The following is a 23,056-nucleotide window of genomic DNA, read 5'->3' as shown; positions in this document are numbered from 1 at the left end:
CTATTACCTCCTGTCCTCTCATACAATAGATCTGGTCTCAGCTCCCTCACATCTCTATTACCTCCTGTTCCTTCATACAATAGATCTAGTCTCAGCTCCCTCACATCCCTATTACCTCCTGTCCTCTCATACAATAGATCTGGTCTCAGCTCCCTCACATCTCTATTACCTCCTGTCCTCTCATACAATAGATCTGGTCTCAGCTCCCTCACATCTCTATTACCTCCTGTTCTCTCATACAATAGATCTAGTCTCAGCTCCCTCACATCTCTATTACCTCCTGTTCCTTCATACAATAGATCTGGTCTCAGCTCCCTCACATCCCTATTACCTCCTGTTCCTTCATACAATAGATCTAGTCTCAGCTCCCTCACATCTCTATTACCTCCTGTTCCTGTCATACAATAGATCTAGTCTCAGCTCCCTCACATCTCTATTACCTCCTGTACCTTCATACAATAGATCTGGTCTCAGCTCCCTCACATCCCTATTACCTCCTGTTCCTTCATACAATAGATCTGGTCTCAGCTCCCTCACATCCCTATTCCCTCCTGTTCCTCTCATACAATAGATCTAGTCTCCGCTCCCTCACATCTCTATTACCTCCTGCCCCTTCATACAATAGATCTGGTCTCAGCTCCATCAGATCTCTATTACCTCCTGTTCCTGTCATACAATAGATCTAGTCTCAGCTCCCTCACATCTCTATTACCTCCTGTTCCTTCATACAATAGATCTGGTCTCAGCTCCCTCACATCTCTATTACCTCCTGTTCCTCTCATACAATAGATCTAATGTCAGCTCCCTCACATCTCTATTACCTCCTGTTCCTTCATACAATAGATCTGGTCTCAGTTCCCTCAGATCTCTATTACCTCCTGTTCCTTCATACAATAGATCTAGTCTCAGCTCCCTCACATCCCTATTACCTCCTGTTTCTTCATACAATAGATCTAGTCTCAGCTCCCTCACATCTATTACCTCCTGTTACTCTCATACAATAGATCTAGTCTCAGCTCCCTCACATCTCTATTACCTCCTGTTCCTTCATACAATAGATCTGGTCTAAGCTCCCTCACATCTCTATTACCTCCTGTTCCTTCATACAATAGATCTAGTCTCAGCTCCCTCACATCTCTATTACCTCCTGTTCCTCTCATACAATAGATCTAGTCTCAGCTCCCTCACATCTCTATTACCTCCTGCCCCTTCATACAATAGATCTGGTCTCAGCTCCCTCACATCCCTATTACCTCCTGTTCCTTCATACAATAGATCTGGTCTCAGCTCCCTCACATCCCTATTCCCTCCTGTTCCTTTCATACAATAGATCTAGTCTCCGCTCCCTCACATCTCTATTACCTCCTGCCCCTTCATACAATAGATCTGGTCTCAGCTCCCTCAGATCTCTATTACCTCCTGTTCCTTCATACAATAGATCTAGTCTCAGCTCCCTCACATCCCTATTACCTCCTGTTCCTTCATACAATAGATCTAGTCTCAGCTCCCTCACATCTCTATTACCTCCTGCTACTCTCATACAATAGATCTAGTCTCAGCTCCCCCACATCTCTATTACCTCCTGTTCCTCCATACAATAGATCTGCTCTCAGCTCCCACACATCCCTATTACCTCCTGTTCTCTTCATACAATAGATCTAGTCTCAGCTCCCTCACATCTCTATTACCTCCTGTTCTCTTCATACAATAGATCTGGTCTCAGCTCCCTCACATCTCTATTCCCTCCTGTTCTCTTCATACAATAGATCTAGTCTCTGCTCCCTCACATCCCGATTACCTCCTGTTCCTTCATACAATAGATCTGGTCTCAGCTCCCTCAGATCTCTATTACCTCCTGTTCTCTTCATACAATAGATCTAGTGTCAGCTCCCTCACATCTCTATTACCTCCTGTTCCTTCATACAATAGATCTAGTCTCAGCTCCCTCACATCTCTATTACCTCCTGTTCCTTCATACAATAGATCTAGTCTCAGCTCCCTCACATCCCTATTCCCTCCTGTTCCTCTCATACAATAGATCTAGTCTCAGCTCCCTCACATCTCTATTACCTCCTGCCCCTTCATACAATAGATCTGGTCTCAGCTCCCTCACATCCCTATTACCTCCTGTTCCTTCATACAATAGATCTGGTCTCAGCTCCCTCACATCCCTATTCCCTCCTGTTCCTCTCATACAATAGATCTAGTCTCCGCTCCCTCACATCTCTATTACCTCCTGCCCCTTCATACAATAGATCTGGTCTCAGCTCCATCAGATCTCTATTACCTCCTGTTCTCTCATACAATAGATCTAGTCTCAGCTCCCTCACATCTCTATTACCTCCTGTTCTCTTCATACAATAGATCTAGTCTCAGCTCCCTCACATCCCGATTACCTCCTGTTCCTTCATACAATAGATCTAGTCTCAGCTCCCTCACATCCCTATTACCTCCTGTTCCTTCATACAATAGATCTAGTCTCAGCTCCCTCACATCCCTATTACCTCCTGTTCTCTTCATACAATAGATCTGGTCTCAGCTGCCTCACATCCCTATTACCTCCTGTTCCTTCATACAATAGATCTAGTCTCAGCTCCCTCACATCCCTATTACCTCCTGTTCCTTCATACAATAGATCTGGTCTCAGCTCCCTCACATCTCTATTACCTCCGGTTCTCTTCATACAATAGATCTAGTCTCAGCTCCCTCACATCCCTATTACCTCCTGTCCTCTCATACAATAGATCTAGTCTCAGCTCCCTCACATCTCTATTACCTCCTGTTCCTTCATACAATAGATCTAGTCTCAGCTCCCTCACATCCCTATTACCTCCTGTTCCTTCATACAATAGATCTGGTCTCAGCTCCCTCACATCCCTATTACCTCCTGTCCTCTCATACAATAGATCTGGTCTCAGCTCCCTCACATCTCTATTACCTCCTGTTCCTTCATACAATAGATCTAGTCTCAGCTCCCTCACATCCCTATTACCTCCTGTCCTCTCATACAATAGATCTGGTCTCAGCTCCCTCACATCTCTATTACCTCCTGTCCTCTCATACAATAGATCTGGTCTCAGCTCCCTCACATCTCTATTACCTCCTGTTCTCTCATACAATAGATCTAGTCTCAGCTCCCTCACATCTCTATTACCTCCTGTACCTTCATACAATAGATCTAGTCTCAGCTCCCTCACATCTCTATTACCTCCTGTTCTCCATACAATAGATCTGCTCTCAGCTCCCTCACATCTCTATTACCTCCTGTTCCTTCATACAATAGATCTGGTCTCAGTTCCCTCAGATCTCTATTATCTCCTGTTCCTTCATACAATAGATCTAGTCTCCGCTCCCTCACATCCCTATTACCTCCTGTTTCTTCATACAATAGATCTAGTCTCAGCTCCCTCACATCTCTATTACCTCCTGTTACTCTCATACAATAGATCTAGTCTCAGCTCCTTCACATCTCTATTACCTCCTGTACCTTCATACAATAGATCTAGTCTCAGCTCCCTCACATCTCTATTACCTCCTGTTCCTTCATACAATAGATCTGGTCTAAGGTCCCTCACATCCCTATTACCTCCTGTTCTCTTCATACAATAGATCTAGTCTCAGCTCCCTCACATCTCTAGATCTATTGTATGACAGGAACAGGAGGTAATAGTCTCAGCTCCCTCACATCTCTATTACCTCCTGTACCTTCATACAATAGATCTAGTCTCAGCTCCTTCACATCTCTATTACCTCCTGTTCTCTTCATACAATAGATCTAGTCTCAGCTCCCTCACATCTCTATTACCTCCTGTTCCTTCATACAATAGATCTAGTCTCAGCTCCCTCACATCTCTATTACCTCCTGTTCCTTCATACAATAGATCTAGTCTCAGCTCCCTCACATCCCTATTCCCTCCTGTTCCTCTCATACAATAGATCTAGTCTCAGCTCCCTCACATCTCTATTACCTCCTGCCCCTTCATACAATAGATCTGGTCTCAGCTCCCTCACATCCCTATTACCTCCTGTTCCTTCATACAATAGATCTGGTCTCAGCTCCCTCACATCCCTATTCCCTCCTGTTCCTCTCATACAATAGATCTAGTCTCCGCTCCCTCACATCTCTATTACCTCCTGCCCCTTCATACAATAGATCTGGTCTCAGCTCCCTCAGATCTCTATTACCTCCTGTTCCTTCATACAATAGATCTAGTCTCAGCTCCCTCACATCCCTATTACCTCCTGTTCCTTCATACAATAGATCTAATCTCAGCTCCTTCACATCTCTATTACCTCCTGTTCTCTTCATACAATAGATCTAGTCTCAGCTCCCTCACATCTCTATTACCTCCTGTTCCTTCATACAATAGATCTAGTCTCAGCTCCCTCACATCCCTATTACCTCCTGTTCCTTCATACAATAGATCTAGTCTCAGCTCCCTCACATCTCTATTACCTCCTGTTCCTTCATACAGTAGATCTGGTCTCAGCTCCCTCACATCCCTATTACCTCCTGTACCTTCATACAATAGATCTAGTCTCAGCTCCTTCACATCTCTATTACCTCCTGTTCTCTTCATACAATAGATCTAGTCTCAGCTCCCTCACATCTCTATTACCTCCTGTTCCTTCATACAATAGATCTAGTCTCGGCTCCCTCACATCTCTATTACCTCCTGTTCCTTCATACAATAGATCTAGTCTCAGCTCCCTCACATCCCTATTCCCTCCTGTTCCTCTCATACAATAGATCTAGTCTCAGCTCCCTCACATCTCTATTACCTCCTGCCCCTTCATACAATAGATCTGGTCTCAGCTCCCTCACATCCCTATTACCTCCTGTTCCTTCATACAATAGATCTGGTCTCAGCTCCCTCACATCCCTATTACCTCCTGTTCCTTCATACAATAGATCTAGTCTCAGCTCCCTCACATCCCTATTACCTCCTGTTCCTTCATACAATAGATCTAGTCTCAGCTCCCCCACATCTCTATTACCTCCTGTTCCTCCATACAATAGATCTAGTCTCAGCTCCCTCACATCTCTATTACCTCCTGTTCCTCCATACAATAGATCTGCTCTCAGCTCCCTCACATCCCTATTACCTCCTGTTCTCTTCATACAATAGATCTAGTCTCAGCTCCCTCACATCCCGATTACCTCCTGTTCCTTCATACAATAGATCTGGTCTCAGCTCCCTCACATCCCTATTACCTCCTGTTCCTCTCATACAATAGATCTAGTCTCCGCTCCCTCACATCTCTATTACCTCCTGCCCCTTCATACAATAGATCTGGTCTCAGCTCCATCAGATCTCTATTACCTCCTGTTCCTTCATACAATAGATCTGGTCTCAGCTCCCTCACATCTCTATTACCTCCTGTCCTCTCATACAATAGATCTAGTCTCAGCTCCCTCACATCTCTATTACCTCCTGTTCTCTTCATACAATAGATCTAGTCTCAGCTCCCTCACATCCCGATTACCTCCTGTTCCTTCATACAATAGATCTAGTCTCAGCTCCCTCACATCCCTATTACCTCCTGTTCCTTCATACAATAGATCTAGTCTCAGCTCCCTCACATCCCTATTACCTCCTGTTCTCTTCATACAATAGATCTGGTCTCAGCTGCCTCACATCCCTATTACCTCCTGTTCCTTCATACAATAGATCTGGTCTCAGCTCCCTCACATCTCTATTACCTCCGGTTCTCTTCATACAATAGATCTAGTCTCAGCTCCCTCACATCCCTATTACCTCCTGTCCTCTCATACAATAGATCTAGTCTCAGCTCCCTCACATCTCTATTACCTCCTGTTCCTTCATACAATAGATCTAGTCTCAGCTCCCTCACATCTCTATTACCTCCTGTTCCTTCATACAGTAGATCTGGTCTCAGCTCCCTCACATCCCTATTACCTCCTGTACCTTCATACAATAGATCTAGTCTCAGCTCCTTCACATCTCTATTACCTCCTGTTCTCTTCATACAATAGATCTAGTCTCAGCTCCCTCACATCTCTATTACCTCCTGTTCCTTCATACAATAGATCTAGTCTCGGCTCCCTCACATCTCTATTACCTCCTGTTCCTTCATACAATAGATCTAGTCTCAGCTCCCTCACATCCCTATTCCCTCCTGTTCCTCTCATACAATAGATCTAGTCTCAGCTCCCTCACATCTCTATTACCTCCTGCCCCTTCATACAATAGATCTGGTCTCAGCTCCCTCACATCCCTATTACCTCCTGTTCCTTCATACAATAGATCTGGTCTCAGCTCCCTCACATCCCTATTACCTCCTGTTCCTTCATACAATAGATCTAGTCTCAGCTCCCTCACATCCCTATTACCTCCTGTTCCTTCATACAATAGATCTAGTCTCAGCTCCCCCACATCTCTATTACCTCCTGTTCCTCCATACAATAGATCTAGTCTCAGCTCCCTCACATCTCTATTACCTCCTGTTCCTCCATACAATAGATCTGCTCTCAGCTCCCTCACATCCCTATTACCTCCTGTTCTCTTCATACAATAGATCTAGTCTCAGCTCCCTCACATCCCGATTACCTCCTGTTCCTTCATACAATAGATCTGGTCTCAGCTCCCTCAGATCTCTATTACCTCCTGTTCCTTCATACAATAGATCTAGTCTCAGCTCCCTCACATCCCTATTACCTCCTGTTCCTTCATACAATAGATCTGGTCTCAGCTCCCTCAGATCTCTATTACCTCCTGTTCCTTCATACAATAGATCTAGTCTCAGCTCCCTCACATCCCTATTACCTCCTGTTCCTTCATACAATAGATCTAGTCTCAGCTCCCTCACATCTCTATTACCTCCTGTTCCTTCATACAATAGATCTGGTCTCAGCTCCCTCACATCTCTATTACCTCCTGCCCCTTCATACAATAGATCTGGTCTCAGCTCCCTCACATCCCTATTACCTCCTGTTCCTTCATACAATAGATCTGGTCTCAGCTCCCTCACATCCCTATTACCTCCTGTTCCTTCATACAATAGATCTAGTCTCAGCTCCCTCACATCTCTATTACCTCCTGTTCCTGTCATACAATAGATCTAGTCTCAGCTCCCTCACATCTCTATTACCTCCTGTACCTTCATACAATAGATCTGGTCTCAGCTCCCTCACATCCCTATTACCTCCTGTTCCTTCATACAATAGATCTGGTCTCAGCTCCCTCACATCCCTATTCCCTCCTGTTCCTCTCATACAATAGATATAGTCTCCGCTCCCTCACATCTCTATTACCTCCTGCCCCTTCATACAATAGATCTGGTCTCAGCTCCATCAGATCTCTATTACCTCCTGTTCCTGTCATACAATAGATCTAGTCTCAGCTCCCTCACATCTCTATTACCTCCTGTTCCTTCATACAATAGATCTGGTCTCAGCTCCCTCACATCTCTATTACCTCCTGTTCCTCTCATACAATAGATCTAATGTCAGCTCCCTCACATCTCTATTACCTCCTGTTCCTTCATACAATAGATCTGGTCTCAGTTCCCTCAGATCTCTATTACCTCCTGTTCCTTCATACAATAGATCTAGTCTCAGCTCCCTCACATCCCTATTACCTCCTGTTTCTTCATACAATAGATCTAGTCTCAGCTCCCTCACATCTCTATTACCTCCTGTTACTCTCATACAATAGATCTAGTCTCAGCTGCCTCACATCTCTATTACCTCCTGTTCCTTCATACAATAGATCTGGTCTAAGCTCCCTCACATCCCTATTACCTCCTGTTCCTTCATACAATAGATCTAGTCTCAGCTCCCTCACATCCCTATTCCCTCCTGTTCCTCTCATACAATAGATCTAGTCTCAGCTCCCTCACATCTCTATTACCTCCTGCCCCTTCATACAATAGATCTGGTCTCAGCTCCCTCACATCCCTATTACCTCCTGTTCCTTCATACAATAGATCTGGTCTCAGCTCCCTCACATCCCTATTCCCTCCTGTTCCTTTCATACAATAGATCTAGTCTCCGCTCCCTCACATCTCTATTACCTCCTGCCCCTTCATACAATAGATCTGGTCTCAGCTCCCTCAGATCTCTATTACCTCCTGTTCCTTCATACAATAGATCTAGTCTCAGCTCCCTCACATCCCTATTACCTCCTGTTCCTTCATACAATAGATCTAGTCTCAGCTCCCTCACATCTCTATTACCTCCTGCTACTCTCATACAATAGATCTAGTCTCAGCTCCCCCACATCTCTATTACCTCCTGTTCCTCCATACAATAGATCTAGTCTCAGCTCCCTCACATCTCTATTACCTCCTGTTCCTCCATACAATAGATCTGCTCTCAGCTCCCTCACATCCCTATTACCTCCTGTTCTCTTCATACAATAGATCTAGTCTCAGCTCCCTCACATCTCTATTACCTCCTGTTCTCTTCATACAATAGATCTGGTCTCAGCTCCCTCACATCTCTATTCCCTCCTGTTCTCTTCATACAATAGATCTAGTCTCTGCTCCCTCACATCCCGATTACCTCCTGTTCCTTCATACAATAGATCTGATCTCAGCTCCCTCAGATCTCTATTACCTCCTGTTCCTTCATACAATAGATCTAGTCTCAGCTCCCTCACATCCCTATTACCTCCTGTTCCTTCATACAATAGATCTGGTCTCAGCTCCTTCACATCTCTATTACCTCCTGTTCTCTTCATACAATAGATCTAGTGTCAGCTCCCTCACATCTCTATTACCTCCTGTTCCTTCATACAATAGATCTAGTCTCAGCTCCCTCACATCTCTATTACCTCCTGTTCCTTCATACAATAGATCTAGTCTCAGCTCCCTCACATCCCTATTCCCTCCTGTTCCTCTCATACAATAGATCTAGTCTCAGCTCCCTCACATCTCTATTACCTCCTGCCCCTTCATACAATAGATCTGGTCTCAGCTCCCTCACATCCCTATTACCTCCTGTTCCTTCATACAATAGATCTGGTCTCAGCTCCCTCACATCCCTATTCCCTCCTGTTCCTCTCATACAATAGATCTAGTCTCCGCTCCCTCACATCTCTATTACCTCCTGCCCCTTCATACAATAGATCTGGTCTCAGCTCCCTCAGATCTCTATACCTCCTGTTCCTTCATACAATAGATCTAGTCTCAGCTCCCTCACATCCCTATTACCTCCTGTTCCTTCATACAATTGATCTAGTCTCAGCTCCCTCACATCTCTATTACCTCCTGCTACTCTCATACAATAGATCTAGTCTCAGCTCCCCCACATCTCTATTACCTCCTGCCCCTTCATACAATAGATCTGGTCTCAGCTCCATCAGATCTCTATTACCTCCTGTTCCTTCATACAATAGATCTAGTCTCAGCTCCCTCACATCTCTATTACCTCCTGTTCCTTCATACAATAGATCTGGTCTCAGCTCCCTCACATCTCTATTACCTCCTGTCCTCTCATACAATAGATCTAGTCTCAGCTCCCTCACATCTCTATTACCTCCTGTTCTCTTCATACAATAGATCTAGTCTCAGCTCCCTCACATCCCGATTACCTCCTGTTCCTTCATACAATAGATCTAGTCTCAGCTCCCTCACATCCCTATTACCTCCTGTTCCTTCATACAATAGATCTAGTCTCAGCTCCCTCACATCTCTATTACCTCCTGTTACTCTCATACAATAGATCTAGTCTCAGCTCCCTCACATCCCTATTACCTCCTGTTCCTCCATACAATAGATCTGGTCTCAGCTCCCTCACATCTCTATTACCTCCTGTTCTCTTCATACAATAGATCTAGTCTCAGCTCCCTCACATCTCTATTACCTCCTGTTCCTTCATACAATAGATCTGGTCTCAGCTCCCTCATTATAGTTCTTTGCTCTTTATTATTTAATTTCTCAGCACCTCAAGCTCGAGCAGCCATACAAGTGTGAACATCAGATCTTGTACATTTTGTAACCATCAGCAAAGCCAATTAAAAAAATAACACAACCCCCTTCCCCATATACTCCAGTTCACACTGCAAGAGCCAGATCCTGGATGACCTTCAAGAAAATCTAAGGTCCTATTCACACAGAGTTTTTTTGCAGGTGGAAAAATCTGCCGCAAGATTCCATCACAAATTTTGAGGAGCATTTTGACCTGGCGGCAAAACATTTGCCGTGTTTTTCGCCTGCGGCCAATGAGCGCAGTAAAAACTGCTTTCCATGCCTTCCATTGATATCAATGGGAGGTCAGAGACGGAAACGCCCGAAGAAAGGGTATGTTGCTTTTTCCCGCGAGCGTTTTTTACCGCTCAAAGGGTTTCAGGCGTTTTTTTTTGCGCGGTTTCCGCATGGAAAACAACGCCAAAGTACCCCGTGTAAACTAGCCCTAAATCTGGTGGCTGCAAGGTTTTTTGAAACAGTAAATCCATTCTTCTCTAGTTATGAGACTAAGAAAAGTGGTTGAGAGCAAAAGTCAAAGCAGAGAGAAATTCCCCCTTATCAGAATAGCCGCACCAGCCCAACCGCACCAGCTCCTGTCCCTTTAAAAGTGGTTATCGAAAGAAGGTGCATTATGAAGACATTAGTATTACATTACCTGTCGTCATATACCCCAATAAGGCAAATGCAAAGGGGTTGTCGTCATGCGAAACCTCCTATAAATAATCCCATCTAAGCTCCCTCACTCCCCCGTTACCTCCAGTTCTTCACCCTCGTTCCTTCGCATCCTTATTACTCTGACATTATTTTTAGTCTATTATGTTCCTCTAGAACACTGCATCTTTTCTTTGCTTTGTAATCAGCTTTTCCTCTAAAAGATTGGAAGCTCTCCCAACCCCTCACCCCTTCATTACCTTCTAATCCTCCGGATCCAGACACTCGATTTTACATTAGTACTTAGTGTCTTTACATCCTCTTCCTCTAGAACACTTAATCCTTTAATCCTAGGGGTTGCACAGGATTGGAAAAACAGAACTGCTTCCTACAAAAACAGCGCCACCCCGGTCCACAGATTGCGTGTGGTATTGCAGCTATGACCAATTTGCAGGTGTGGAGCTGTTCATCGTTCACTCTTATGAACCCTTATTACCTCCTAATCCTCAGACTAAATCCTGTTTTCTCTCTCTAACCTCCTACAATCTTGAACTCCTCAATGGATCCTGCCATTGCGCCTATTGCCTTTTGTACCTACCTGTATCCGGTCTGAGCTCCCTCACAACCCTGTAACACCTCCAGCTCCTCTTCTACACTGGCTCAAGTCTCCGCTCTAACACATCACTGCTCTTCCCGGACCCTGGCGTTAGACATCGCTCCCTCACCCGTTTCATTCAGTTCCTCTCAGACTGGAGCTGGTTTTAGCGCCCCCCTCTTCAGACACAGGACTCTGTCTGATCTCTTGTGTTCTCATTCCCCCCATTGCTCAGATTTAGGATCCTGTCGTGGCTTCAATCACCCGTCTATTTGCTTTTCCCCCTCAGACAGTGCTCCCTTTTTTCTGCACATGTACACCCCTATTACCGTCTGCTTTCTACAGACACTGAATCCCATCTTAAAGCTCTACCCTTATCAAGTCATAGGTCTAAATTATATGGTTACGTGCTCATCAAATTCATCCTTTTGAAACCTCACCTTTTGATCCATAGGCAGAGAAAACGTGCCTTAGTGGTAAGAGCCACAAATATGGTGGCCACGGACAGACTGCGATTGACCTCATCAGACGGATTATAATATGGCGTCATCAGCACCGAAAGCTCTGACCACGCGGCTCTCCGGGAGCACAATCAGCCATCATGAGGGTCAATAACAAGAGCTGCCCGTCACCCTTGTCCTGATCCTTGTAAAGCTTTTATTGCTGCAGTCTACAAGTATTACATAATCACAGAAACAGGCAAGTGCCGCTAAATCGTGGGCCCCCCGCCAGACGTGTCCGTGGTTCATCAGTTAAAGGGACCCACTCAGCTTTATCCAACACATGCACAAGTCTATCACAAAATAAAAAATAGTACAGACGCATAGACGCTGAGCGAAAAAACAGCGTGAAACAGAAAATTCCTGCCAATATTACATAAACTAATGAATAGGAGCTCTAATGTAATAGACCATACAACCCTCCCCCGACCACAGCCAGAAACTAGGTGCTGCGTGCACGATATACGATCCACTACGTACAAATAAATCATCAACAGCGACGTTTCCTAGAGAGCCACTGCACATGTGTATATAACGTCTAGGTTTATTGTATTATTACCGTCTGTTCTCCCATACAGTGAATCCTACCCAAGCACCTCCACATCTCTATTACCTCCTGTTCTCTCATACAATAGATCTAGTCTCAGCTCCCTCACATCTCTATTACCTCCTGTTCCTCTCATACAATAGATCTAGTCTCAGCTCCCTCACATCCCTATTACCTCCTGTTCCTTCATACAATAGATCTGGTCTCAGCTCCCTCAGATCTCTATTACCTCCTGTTCTCTTCATACAATAGATCTAGTGTCAGCTCCCTCACATCTCTATTACCTCCTGTTCCTTCATACAATAGATCTAGTCTCAGCTCCCTCACATCTCTATTACCTCCTGTTCCTTCATACAATAGATCTAGTCTCAGCTCCCTCACATCTATTACCTCCTGTTCCTCCATACAATAGATCAAGTCTCAGCTCCCTCACATCCCTATTACCTCCTGTTCCTCCATACAATAGATCTAGTCTCAGCTCCCTCACATCCCTATTACCTCCTGTTCTCTTCATACAATAGATCTGGTCTCAGCTCCCTCACATCCCTATTACCTCCTGTTCCTTCATACAATAGATCTAGTCTCAGCTCCCTCACATCTCTATTACCTCCTGTTCCTTCATACAATAGATCTAGTCTCAGCTCCCTCACATCCCTATTACCTCCTGTCCTCTCATACAATAGATCTGGTCTCAGCTCCCTCACATCCCTATTACCTCCTGTTCCTTCATACAACAGATCTGGTCTCAGCTCCCTCACATCTCTATTACCTCCTGTTCCTCCATACAATAGATCTAGTCTCAGCTCCCTCACATCTCTATTACCTCCTGTTCCTTCATACAACAGATCTGGTCTCAGCTCCCTCACATCTCTATTACCTCCTGTTCCTCCATACAATAGATCTAGTCTCAGCTCCCTCACATCTCTATTACCTCCTGCTACTCTCATACAATAGATCTAGTCTCAGCTCCCTCACATCTCTATTACCTCCTGTTCCTTCATACAATAGATCTAGTCTCAGCTCCCTCACATCTCTATTACCTCCTGTTCCTCCATACAATAGATCTAGTCTCAGCTCCCTCACATCCCTATTACCTCCTGTTCTCTTCATACAATAGATCTAGTCTCAGCTCCCTCACATCTCTATTACCTCCTGTTCCTTCATACAATAGATCTAGTCTCAGCTCCCTCACATCTCTATTACCTCCTGTTCCTTCATACAATAGATCTAGTCTCAGCTCCCTCACATCTCTATTACCTCCTGTTCCTTCATACAATAGATCTAGTCTCAGCTCCCTCACATCCCTATTACCTCCTGTTCCTTCATACAATAGATCTAGTCTCAGCTCCCTCACATCTCTATTACCTCCTGTTACTCTCATACAATAGATCTAGTCTCAGCTCCCTCACATCTCTATTACCTCCTGTACCTTCATACAATAGATCTGGTCTCAGCTCCCTCACATCTCTATTACCTCCTGTACCTTCATACAATAGATCTGGTCTCAGCTCCCTCACATCTCTATTACCTCCTGTTCCTTCATACAATAGATCTAGTCTCAGCTCCCTCACATCTCTATTACCTCCTGTTCCTTCATACAATAGATCTAGTCTCAGCTCCCTCACATCTCTATTACCTCCTGTTCCTTCATACAATAGATCTAGTCTCAGCTCCCTCACATCTCTATTACCTCCTGTTCCTTCATACAATAGATCTAGTCTCAGCTCCCTCACATCCCTATTACCTCCTGTTCTCTTCATACAAAAGATCTAGTCTCAGCTCCCTCACATCTCTATTACCTCCTGTACCTTCATACAATAGATCTGGTCTCAGCTGCCTCACATCTCTATTACCTCCTGTTCTCTTCATACAATAGATCTAGTCTCAGCTGCCTCACATCTCTATTACCTCCTGTTCTCTTCATACAATAGATCTAGTCTCAGCTGCCTCACATCTCTATTACCTCCTGTTCTCTTCATACAATAGATCTGGTCTCAGCTCCCTCACATCTCTATTACCTCCTGTTCCTCTCATACAATAGATCTGGTCTCAGCTCCCTCACATCCCTATTACCTCCTGTTCCTTCATACAATAGATCTAGTCTCAGCTCCCTCACATCTCTATTACCTCCTGTTCCTTCATACAACAGATCTGGTCTCAGCCCCCTCACATCTCTATTACCTCCTGTTCCTCCATACAATAGATCTAGTCTCAGCTCCCTCACATCTCTATTACCTCCTGCTACTCTCATACAATAGATCTAGTCTCAGCTCCCTCACATCTCTATTACCTCCTGTTCCTTCATACAATAGATCTAGTCTCAGCTCCCTCACATCTCTATTACCTCCTGTTCCTTCATACAACAGATCTGGTCTCAGCTCCCTCACATCTCTATTACCTCCTGTTCCTCCATACAATAGATCTAGTCTCAGCTCCCTCACATCTCTATTACCTCCTGTTCCTTCATACAACAGATCTGGTCTCAGCTCCCTCACATCTCTATTACCTCCTGTTCCTCCATACAATAGATCTAGTCTCAGCTCCCTCACATCTCTATTACCTCCTGCTACTCTCATACAATAGATCTAGTCTCAGCTCCCTCACATCTCTATTACCTCCTGTTCCTTCATACAATAGATCTAGTCTCAGCTCCCTCACATCTCTATTACCTCCTGTTCCTCCATACAATAGATCTAGTCTCAGCTCCCTCACATCCCTATTACCTCCTGTTCTCTTCATACAATAGATCTAGTCTCAGCTCCCTCACATCTCTATTACCTCCTGTTCCTTCATACAATAGATCTAGTCTCAGCTCCCTCACATCTCTATTACCTCCTGTTCCTTCATACAATAGATCTAGTCTCAGCTCCCTCACATCCCTATTACCTCCTGTTCTCTTCATACAATAGATCTAGTCTCAGCTCCCTCACATCTCTATTACCTCCTGTTCCTTCATACAATAGATCTAGTCTCAGCTCCCTCACATCTCTATTACCTCCTGTTACTCTCATACAATAGATCTAGTCTCAGCTCCCTCACATCTCTATTACCTCCTGTACCTTCATACAATAGATCTGGTCTCAGCTCCCTCACATCTCTATTACCTCCTGTACCTTCATACAATAGATCTGGTCTCAGCTCCCTCACATCTCTATTACCTCCTGTTCCTTCATACAATAGATCTAGTCTCAGCTCCCTCACATCTCTATTACCTCCTGTTCCTTCATACAATAGATCTAGTCTCAGCTCCCTCACATCTCTATTACCTCCTGTTCCTTCATACAATAGATCTAGTCTCAGCTCCCTCACATCTCTATTACCTCCTGTTCCTTCATACAATAGATCTAGTCTCAGCTCCCTCACATCCCTATTACCTCCTGTTCTCTTCATACAAAAGATCTAGTCTCAGCTCCCTCACATCTCTATTACCTCCTGTACCTTCATACAATAGATCTGGTCTCAGCTGCCTCACATCTCTATTACCTCCTGTTCTCTTCATACAATAGATCTAGTCTCAGCTGCCTCACATCTCTATTACCTCCTGTTCTCTTCATACAATAGATCTAGTCTCAGCTGCCTCACATCTCTATTACCTCCTGTTCTCTTCATACAATAGATCTGGTCTCAGCTCCCTCACATCTCTATTACCTCCTGTTCCTCTCATACAATAGATCTGGTCTCAGCTCCCTCACATCCCTATTACCTCCTGTTCCTTCATACAATAGATCTAGTCTCAGCTCCCTCACATCCCTATTACTTCCTGTTCTCTTCATACAATAGATCTAGTCTCAGCTCCCTCACATCTCTATTACCTCCTGTTACTTCATACAATAGATCTAGTCTCAGCTCCCTCACATCTCTATTACCTCCTGTTCCTCTCATACAATAGATCTAGTCTCAGCTCCCTCACATCTCTATTACCTCCTGTTCCTTCATACAATAGATCTGGTCTCAGCTCCCTCACATCTCTATTACCTCCTGTTCCTTCATACAATAGATCTGGTCTCAGCTCCCTCACATCTCTATTACCTCCTGTTCTCTTCATACAATAGATCTAGTCTCAGCTCCCTCACATCCCTATTACCTCCAGTTCCTTCATACAATAGATCTAGTCTCAGCTGCCTCACATCTCTATTACCTCCTGTTCTCTTCATACAATAGATCTAGTCTCAGCTCCCTCACATCTCTATTACCTCCTGTACCTTCATACAATAGATCTGGTCTCAGATCCCTCACATCTCTATTACCTCCTGTTCCTCTCATACAATAGATCTAGTCTCAGCTCCCTCACATCCCTATTACCTCCTGTTCCTTCATACAATAGATCTAGTCTCAGCTCCCTCACATCCCTATTACCTCCTGTTCTCTTCATACAATAGATCTAGTCTCAGCTCCCTCACATCCCTATTACTTCCTGTTCTCTTCATACAATAGATCTAGTCTCAGCTCCCTCACATCTCTATTACCTCCTGTTACTTCATACAATAGATCTAGTCTCAGCTCCCTCACATCTCTATTACCTCCTGTTCCTCTCATACAATAGATCTAGTCTCAGCTCCCTCACATCTCTATTACCTCCTGTTCCTTCATACAATAGATCTGGTCTCAGCTCCCTCACATCTCTATTACCTCCTGTTCCTTCATACAATAGATCTGGTCTCAGCTCCCTCACATCTCTATTACCTCCTGTTCTCTTCATACAATAGATCTAGTCTCAGCTCCCTCACATCCCTATTACCTCCAGTTCCTTCATACAATAGATCTAGTCTCAGCTCCCTCACATCTCTATTACCTCCTGTACCTTCATACAATAGATCTGGTCTCAGATCCCTCACATCTCTATTACCTCCTGTTCCTCTCATACAATAGATCTAGTCTCAGCTCCCTCACATCCCTATTACCTCCTGTTCCTTCATACAATAGATCTAGTCTCAGCTCCCTCACATCTCTATTACCTCCTGTTCTCTTCATACAATAGATCTAGTCTCAGCTGCCTCACATCTCTATTACCTCCTGTTCTCTTCATACAATAGATCTAGTCTCAGCTGCCTCACATCTCTATTACCTCCTGTTCTCTTCATACAATAGATCTGGTCTCAGCTCCCTCACATCTCTATTACCTCCTGTTCCTCTCATACAATAGATCTGGTCTCAGCTCCCTCACATCCCTATTACCTCCTGTTCCTTCATACAATAGATCTAGTCTCAGCTCCCTCACATCCCTATTACTTCCTGTTCTCTTCATACAATAGATCTAGTCTCAGCTCCCTCACATCTCTATTACCTCCTGTTACTTCATACAATAGATCTAGTCTCAGCTCCCTCACATCTCTATTACCTCCTGTTCCTTCATACAATAGATCTAGTCTCAGCTCCCTCACATCCCTATTACTTCCTGTTCTCTTCATACAATAGATCTAGTCTCAGCTCCCTCACATCTCTATTACCTCCTGTTACTTCATACAATAGATCTAGTCTCAGCTCCCTCACATCTCTATTACCTCCTGTTCCTTCATACAATAGATCTGGTCTCAGCTCCCTCACATCTCTATTACCTCCTGTTCCTCCATACAATAGATCTAGTCTCAGCTCCCTCACATCCCTATTACCTCCTGTTCTCATACAATAGATCTAGTCTCAGCTCCCTCACAACTCTATTACCTCCTGTTCCTGTCATACAATAGATCTAGTCTCAGCTCCCTCACATCCCCATTACCTCCTGTACCTTCAAACAATAGATCTAGTCTCAGCTCCCTCACATCTCTATTACCTCCTGTTCTCATACAATAGATCTAGTCTCAGCTCCCTCACATCCCCATTACCTCCTGTTCTCATACAATAGATCTAGTCTCAGCTCCCTCACATCCCTATTACCTCCTGTTCTCATACAATAGATCTGGTCTCAGCTCCCTCACATCTCTATTACCTCCTGTTCTCTTCATACAATAGATCTGGTCTCAGCTCCCTCACATCCCTATTACCTCCTGTTCCTTCATACAATAGATCTGGTCTCCGCTCCCTCACATCCCTATTACCTCCTGTTCTCATACAATAGATCTAGTCTCAGCTCCCTCACATCCCTATTACCTCCTGTTCCTCTCATACAATAGATCTAGTCTCAGCTCCCTCACATCCCTATTACCTCCTGTTCTCATACAATAGATCTAGTCTCAGCTCCCTCACATCCCTATTACCTCCTGTTCTCATACAATAGATCTGGTCTTAGCGCCCTCACATCTCTATTACCTCCTGTTCCTTCATACAATAGATCTAGTCTCAGCTCCCTCACATCTCTATTACCTCCTGTTCCTCCATACAATAGATCTAGTCTCAGCTCCCTCACATCTCTATTACCTCCTGTTCTCATACAATAGATCTAGTCTCAGCTCCCTCACATCCCTATTACCTCCTGTTCTCATACAATAGATCTAGTCTCAGCCCCTTCACATCTCTATTACTTTCTTAGAGATTTCTGAGAGGTCATGGAGTGGGGAGGAACGCATCCTCGTGTAACAACTCACACTTGTAGGAATCACTAAACAGAACTAGGTGACAACCATAGAGGTGATTATAATCAAATGACAGGGCATTAGAGAAGAGAATTGGCCAACAGGATTGTAGTGAACTATTATATTTTAGATATACAATTTAAAAAATGTAATTAATTTATTCATTATTCCTGTCGGGGAGTGGATGCTGGGGATGTGAATCCCGCCACACTCACTGCTCCCAGGTCCTCCTTGCTCTGCGCACCATATTCTCGGCCCTCGCAGCTGTTTCTCCTTAAAGACACATTGACTACAGTAGAAGCCGCCAGCAACACCCGGCTGGATAATCATCACAGTTTGGGGGGGGGGGTGAGTGATTTTTTTTTTTTTTTCTTCTTTCTGGACTCGTTTGAAAAAGAATGTGAAACTGAGATCTTCTGAACTTGGAAAGTGTTGTAATTTTTTGCGTTGGCGAGGAAGTGGGCTTCAAATTTGCATTTTATCACTTCAATCACAGAAAGGGGTTCAGTAGGAGGTCGGCTGGAGAAGTGTACTGAGCAGCGCGCGCACCTCGCACGCAGAGACAAAACAATAATCCGGCATCCTATCGCCGGGCACGTAAGACAGCGGCGCCACGCTCTTCCATTAACACGCACGTTCCGATCATTTGTGCAGCCAATAGCAGTAAAAAGTGATGGTGTCACAAGGTTTATTGGTAAAGTATCTGCAGAATAGACTTAACACTTGGCACAGCTGAGTGTTTGTTACAATTGTATCCATTCTAAGCAATTCTCTGTGAGCTAAACGCTGCAGCAGCAGAAATCTTTCCCCTGTCCTGATACTTTGTTAAAATGTATCAGTGCAGGTAAAATGTATCAGTCTGAAAACCTGTTATTTCACAGATGAATGGTCTAGGCTGGATACAATTGTAACAAACCCTCAGCTGGGAGCTGTACTAGATTAGGAGGGGTTTCTCAAACAAGAATGTTCCCATTCACTAACAGCAAGCAGAGATCTTAAAATTGGTGCGATATTGAAACAAAGTATATATGAAGGCTGCACAACTTTTAATTATAAACTGATTAACGTCATATACAGAAGACTGGACCGGCCCTACTGTACAGTACCGGCAGGAGGGGAGTGGGTCAGCGGGGCCGCATCCATCACCTGCTGCATGACGGACTAGAAGGACTACAGGACATTCTGATCACCAATTACTCTAAGATTAGATGAAGGTACATCTGATTGGCTGAGGGGGCTGGGATTAGGTCATTTGTATACAGGAATGAGGGGCAATAGTGGATACACTACAGATTCTATATCATTATCGGTTCTGTCTGGGGTCAGACTGTAGAATAGCGCTGAACTTTAAGCAGCGATCGTTCTCCCCAGAGATCATGGCACCAAAGTGGACAGGATGAAGTGATGGTGATGTAAAGCCGACGGGTGACCGGGGTCAGAGACATTTACCAAAGAAGCTTCAGCAGTGAGGTTCAGCACAGTTCTAGAAGAGAAGCACAGCACCTCGCTTCACAGCCGCGGCGACTCACCTTAGAGCGAAACGTTGGATGGACAAAATAAAGGGCCTTCAGGTTGTTCTTGTACCTGTCAGGAATAAAAATAAGAAATTCAGATCGGCAAATAGGTGTGGGGGGGGGGGGGGGGGGACACGGACATTACTGCAGCCCCCTCCTAATTCTACAGAAAATCCCATTAAAGGGGTTGTACAGGATTAAAAAAAACACGGCTGCTTTTTTCCTAAAAACCGCGCTGCACCTGTCCATGGGTTGTGTTTGGTTTTGCAGCTCAGCCCTAATAAAGCTGAGCTGCAATACCAGACACATCCTGTGGCCAGGTGTAGCGCTGTTCCTGGGAGAAAGCGGCCATGTTTTTCTAATCCTGTACAACCCCTTTAAAGCGCTCATCTAGTCTGTAAAAAAAAAACTGCAACTTTCTAATAGACTTTATTGGTTCACAATTTTCAATATCTCCGATAGCTGCCAGTGAATGGAAACATTCCTGTTTACATTCAGAGTCTGAAGCCCCAGTTGCGATGGAGCGGTGAGATCAATAACGCAGAGAAGATTTAATATCATGGGCGATCGCCACCACATCAGTCACCTGTAAACGGGGACATGCAAGGAGCACACAGAGCACGTCCTCCCGGCTTCCCTGAGCCCCAGTCACTTTACATGCGTGGCAGTTGCTTAGGCAGTAATGTGTCCACGTAATGCAGAGTGCAGGTTACTGCAAATACACAAAGATCACTCCCCCCGTCCCTATTCTTTCACCTTCCCTAAAAAGTTCTGCAGAGAGGGAAGTACTTAAATGTGGGAGAATTTGCTAAATAAATGTTTATAAAGCCGTACTTCCCCTTTAAACAAACATTCTGAACGCGTTATATATTTACAGATCACACGTGGACTTCTCAATGTTACTTGTGCTCACAGCGCCCCCTGTGGGAGACTGGAGGGAGAACAGGTGATCTGAATGGTCAGTCCTGTAATATTGCGGCACAGTGGACGCGATCGCTGCTTCGTTTTTTTAGCCTGCACGAGGGGGATGCACGTGAATCAGCACGGCCCGGGATTTTTTAATATTAGGTGCACTGCATCCCCATGCATGATGGGAGGCGTAGTACATGCTGAAAATTCAGAAAACGTTAACAAATCAGTGGCACTCAGTATTTTGCTATAGATTTTCTGCAGATTTTTCCTGTACGTGACTCAGGACTCCCCGGAGCTTCACCTCTGTGTGGGGGAAGGGAAGCGACAACCTACCTGAGCGTTAAACAACGGCGCAGGGTAAAATAAATGTATGTGGGTTTAGGGGCTGAGCACCCGGGTGCAGTACAGCCCCCTCCCCCGATTAATGAGCAGGTGGGTTGCATTTAGAGGAAGTGTTTTGCCCTTTAAATCAGCTCGGTCTGAAGAAGTTCTAAGCCACTGAACTTCCTCTGCTCCTCTTTTATGGTCGGACTGTTCGCGGCGTCTATGGCTGGCTCCATAAGTGAGCGGAGATCAGAGCAGGTCAGGAGCTCGGGCCGCAGGGTGACCTGCTAGGGTTATGGATGTGCGGGTCACTCACTTGGCGTCCGCCACGTCGTACATGTTTTTCAAGAAGTCGGAGTCCAGGTGGTTGTGTTCGCCGGTCAGGGTGTGGAAATATACCAGGACATAATCCTTGGCGGCCACATGATCCATCATATGTATGAAGTACAGGAGGGCCTGGCAGGGAGAGACAGAACACGCAAGTTACATGTAGCGGCGCGCGCGTGAGGGGAGGTCAGGCGCGCGCGTGAGGGGAGGTCAGGCGCGCGCGTGAGGGGAGGTCAGGCGCGGGCGTGAGGGGAGGTCAGGCGCGCGCGTGAGGGGAGGTCAGGCGTCAGTGCACATGTCACAGTTTGTCAGCAGCCCTCTGTCCCCCCCACCTGTCCGTTATATTAGGAAAAGTCTCAGACTTTCCTTGGGCAACAGCATATAAAGCATTAAGATAAATGTCAGGGGGTCCGGGCGCCCCATGAATGAAGGGTCTGCTGCCCACCATCGTGTGCCCCGTTGTCCCTGCTTGACTTTACTCATGAATGCCGCTGCTGGATTGGAGCCCACATAGAGGCGGCTTTGGTGCCTCGGAGGGTCCCGCAGTCCTGTCTCCCCTTGTGGGGGTCTCAGATGATGTAATTACCTTCTCCATGTTGATCAGCAGGACTGGAATGTTCCTTCCGACGACGACAATGACGGTGCGGCCGCAGGTATCCATCCCTGGAACAGAGGACGAGGTGAGAACAGAACACACACAGCCCCCCCTGGTCACCGGTAAACACCGCCCCCGCCATGTAATACAGCCAGCGTCGCATGTTACGTGATCTCTGCCAGTGTCAGCGGCGTGATCTGGACACCGGGTCTATCACTCACTCACCGGACTGGTATAACGCCTTCAGGGCGGCGATGTCCGAGAGATCTTCCGTCCGCGCCCGAGACAGCCAGCGATTGTAACTGAGGAGGAAAGAAGAACAGTAAGATGGCGACTACCCAGCGATCTGACCACTGCCCCGAAACAGAGGACGCCCACACGTCTCAGACGCGGCTCCCGGACATTTACTCATATCGGCCACGGAGGAGATCGTCAGCTCTTGTGTCAGTTGCAGAACGCTTCAGATGTCAGATCAATGAGGGTCTAGACTCGGGAACCCCCATCCAATTTCTAGACAGAGGCTCCATACAATGGACTTGGAGGTGAGGAGGAACGGGGGGACCCCCTCTAGTGAATACCCCTCTGAGCCGCACAAACCTCAATAAACCAGGATTCCATTTCCGCAGGAGCCGCTTGTGCAGTTGTTGGT

The 23,056-nt window shown here is 45.4% G+C and overlaps 1 protein-coding gene across 1 annotated transcript in view; it reads right to left on the bottom strand.

Moving 5' to 3' along the window:
- GDAP2 (ganglioside induced differentiation associated protein 2) overlaps positions 1-23,056 on the bottom strand; it is a 90,338-nt gene that overhangs the window by 25,253 nt on the left and 42,029 nt on the right. The window contains exons 8-11 of the mRNA XM_075849263.1: positions 22,633-22,709; positions 22,399-22,475; positions 21,802-21,941; positions 20,265-20,319 (exon numbers count right to left, since the gene is read on the bottom strand). Coding sequence (XP_075705378.1) covers positions 20,265-20,319; positions 21,802-21,941; positions 22,399-22,475; positions 22,633-22,709 — 349 coding nt within the window. The remainder of the gene's footprint in view (positions 1-20,264; positions 20,320-21,801; positions 21,942-22,398; positions 22,476-22,632; positions 22,710-23,056) is intronic.

Source organism: Rhinoderma darwinii, unplaced genomic scaffold (assembly GCF_050947455.1).
Source record: "Rhinoderma darwinii isolate aRhiDar2 unplaced genomic scaffold, aRhiDar2.hap1 Scaffold_722, whole genome shotgun sequence".
Classification (NCBI taxonomy): Eukaryota; Metazoa; Chordata; class Amphibia; order Anura; family Rhinodermatidae; genus Rhinoderma; species Rhinoderma darwinii.
Note: the sequence above shows the minus strand (reverse complement) of the source record. Positions and strands in the feature narration are given on the sequence as shown.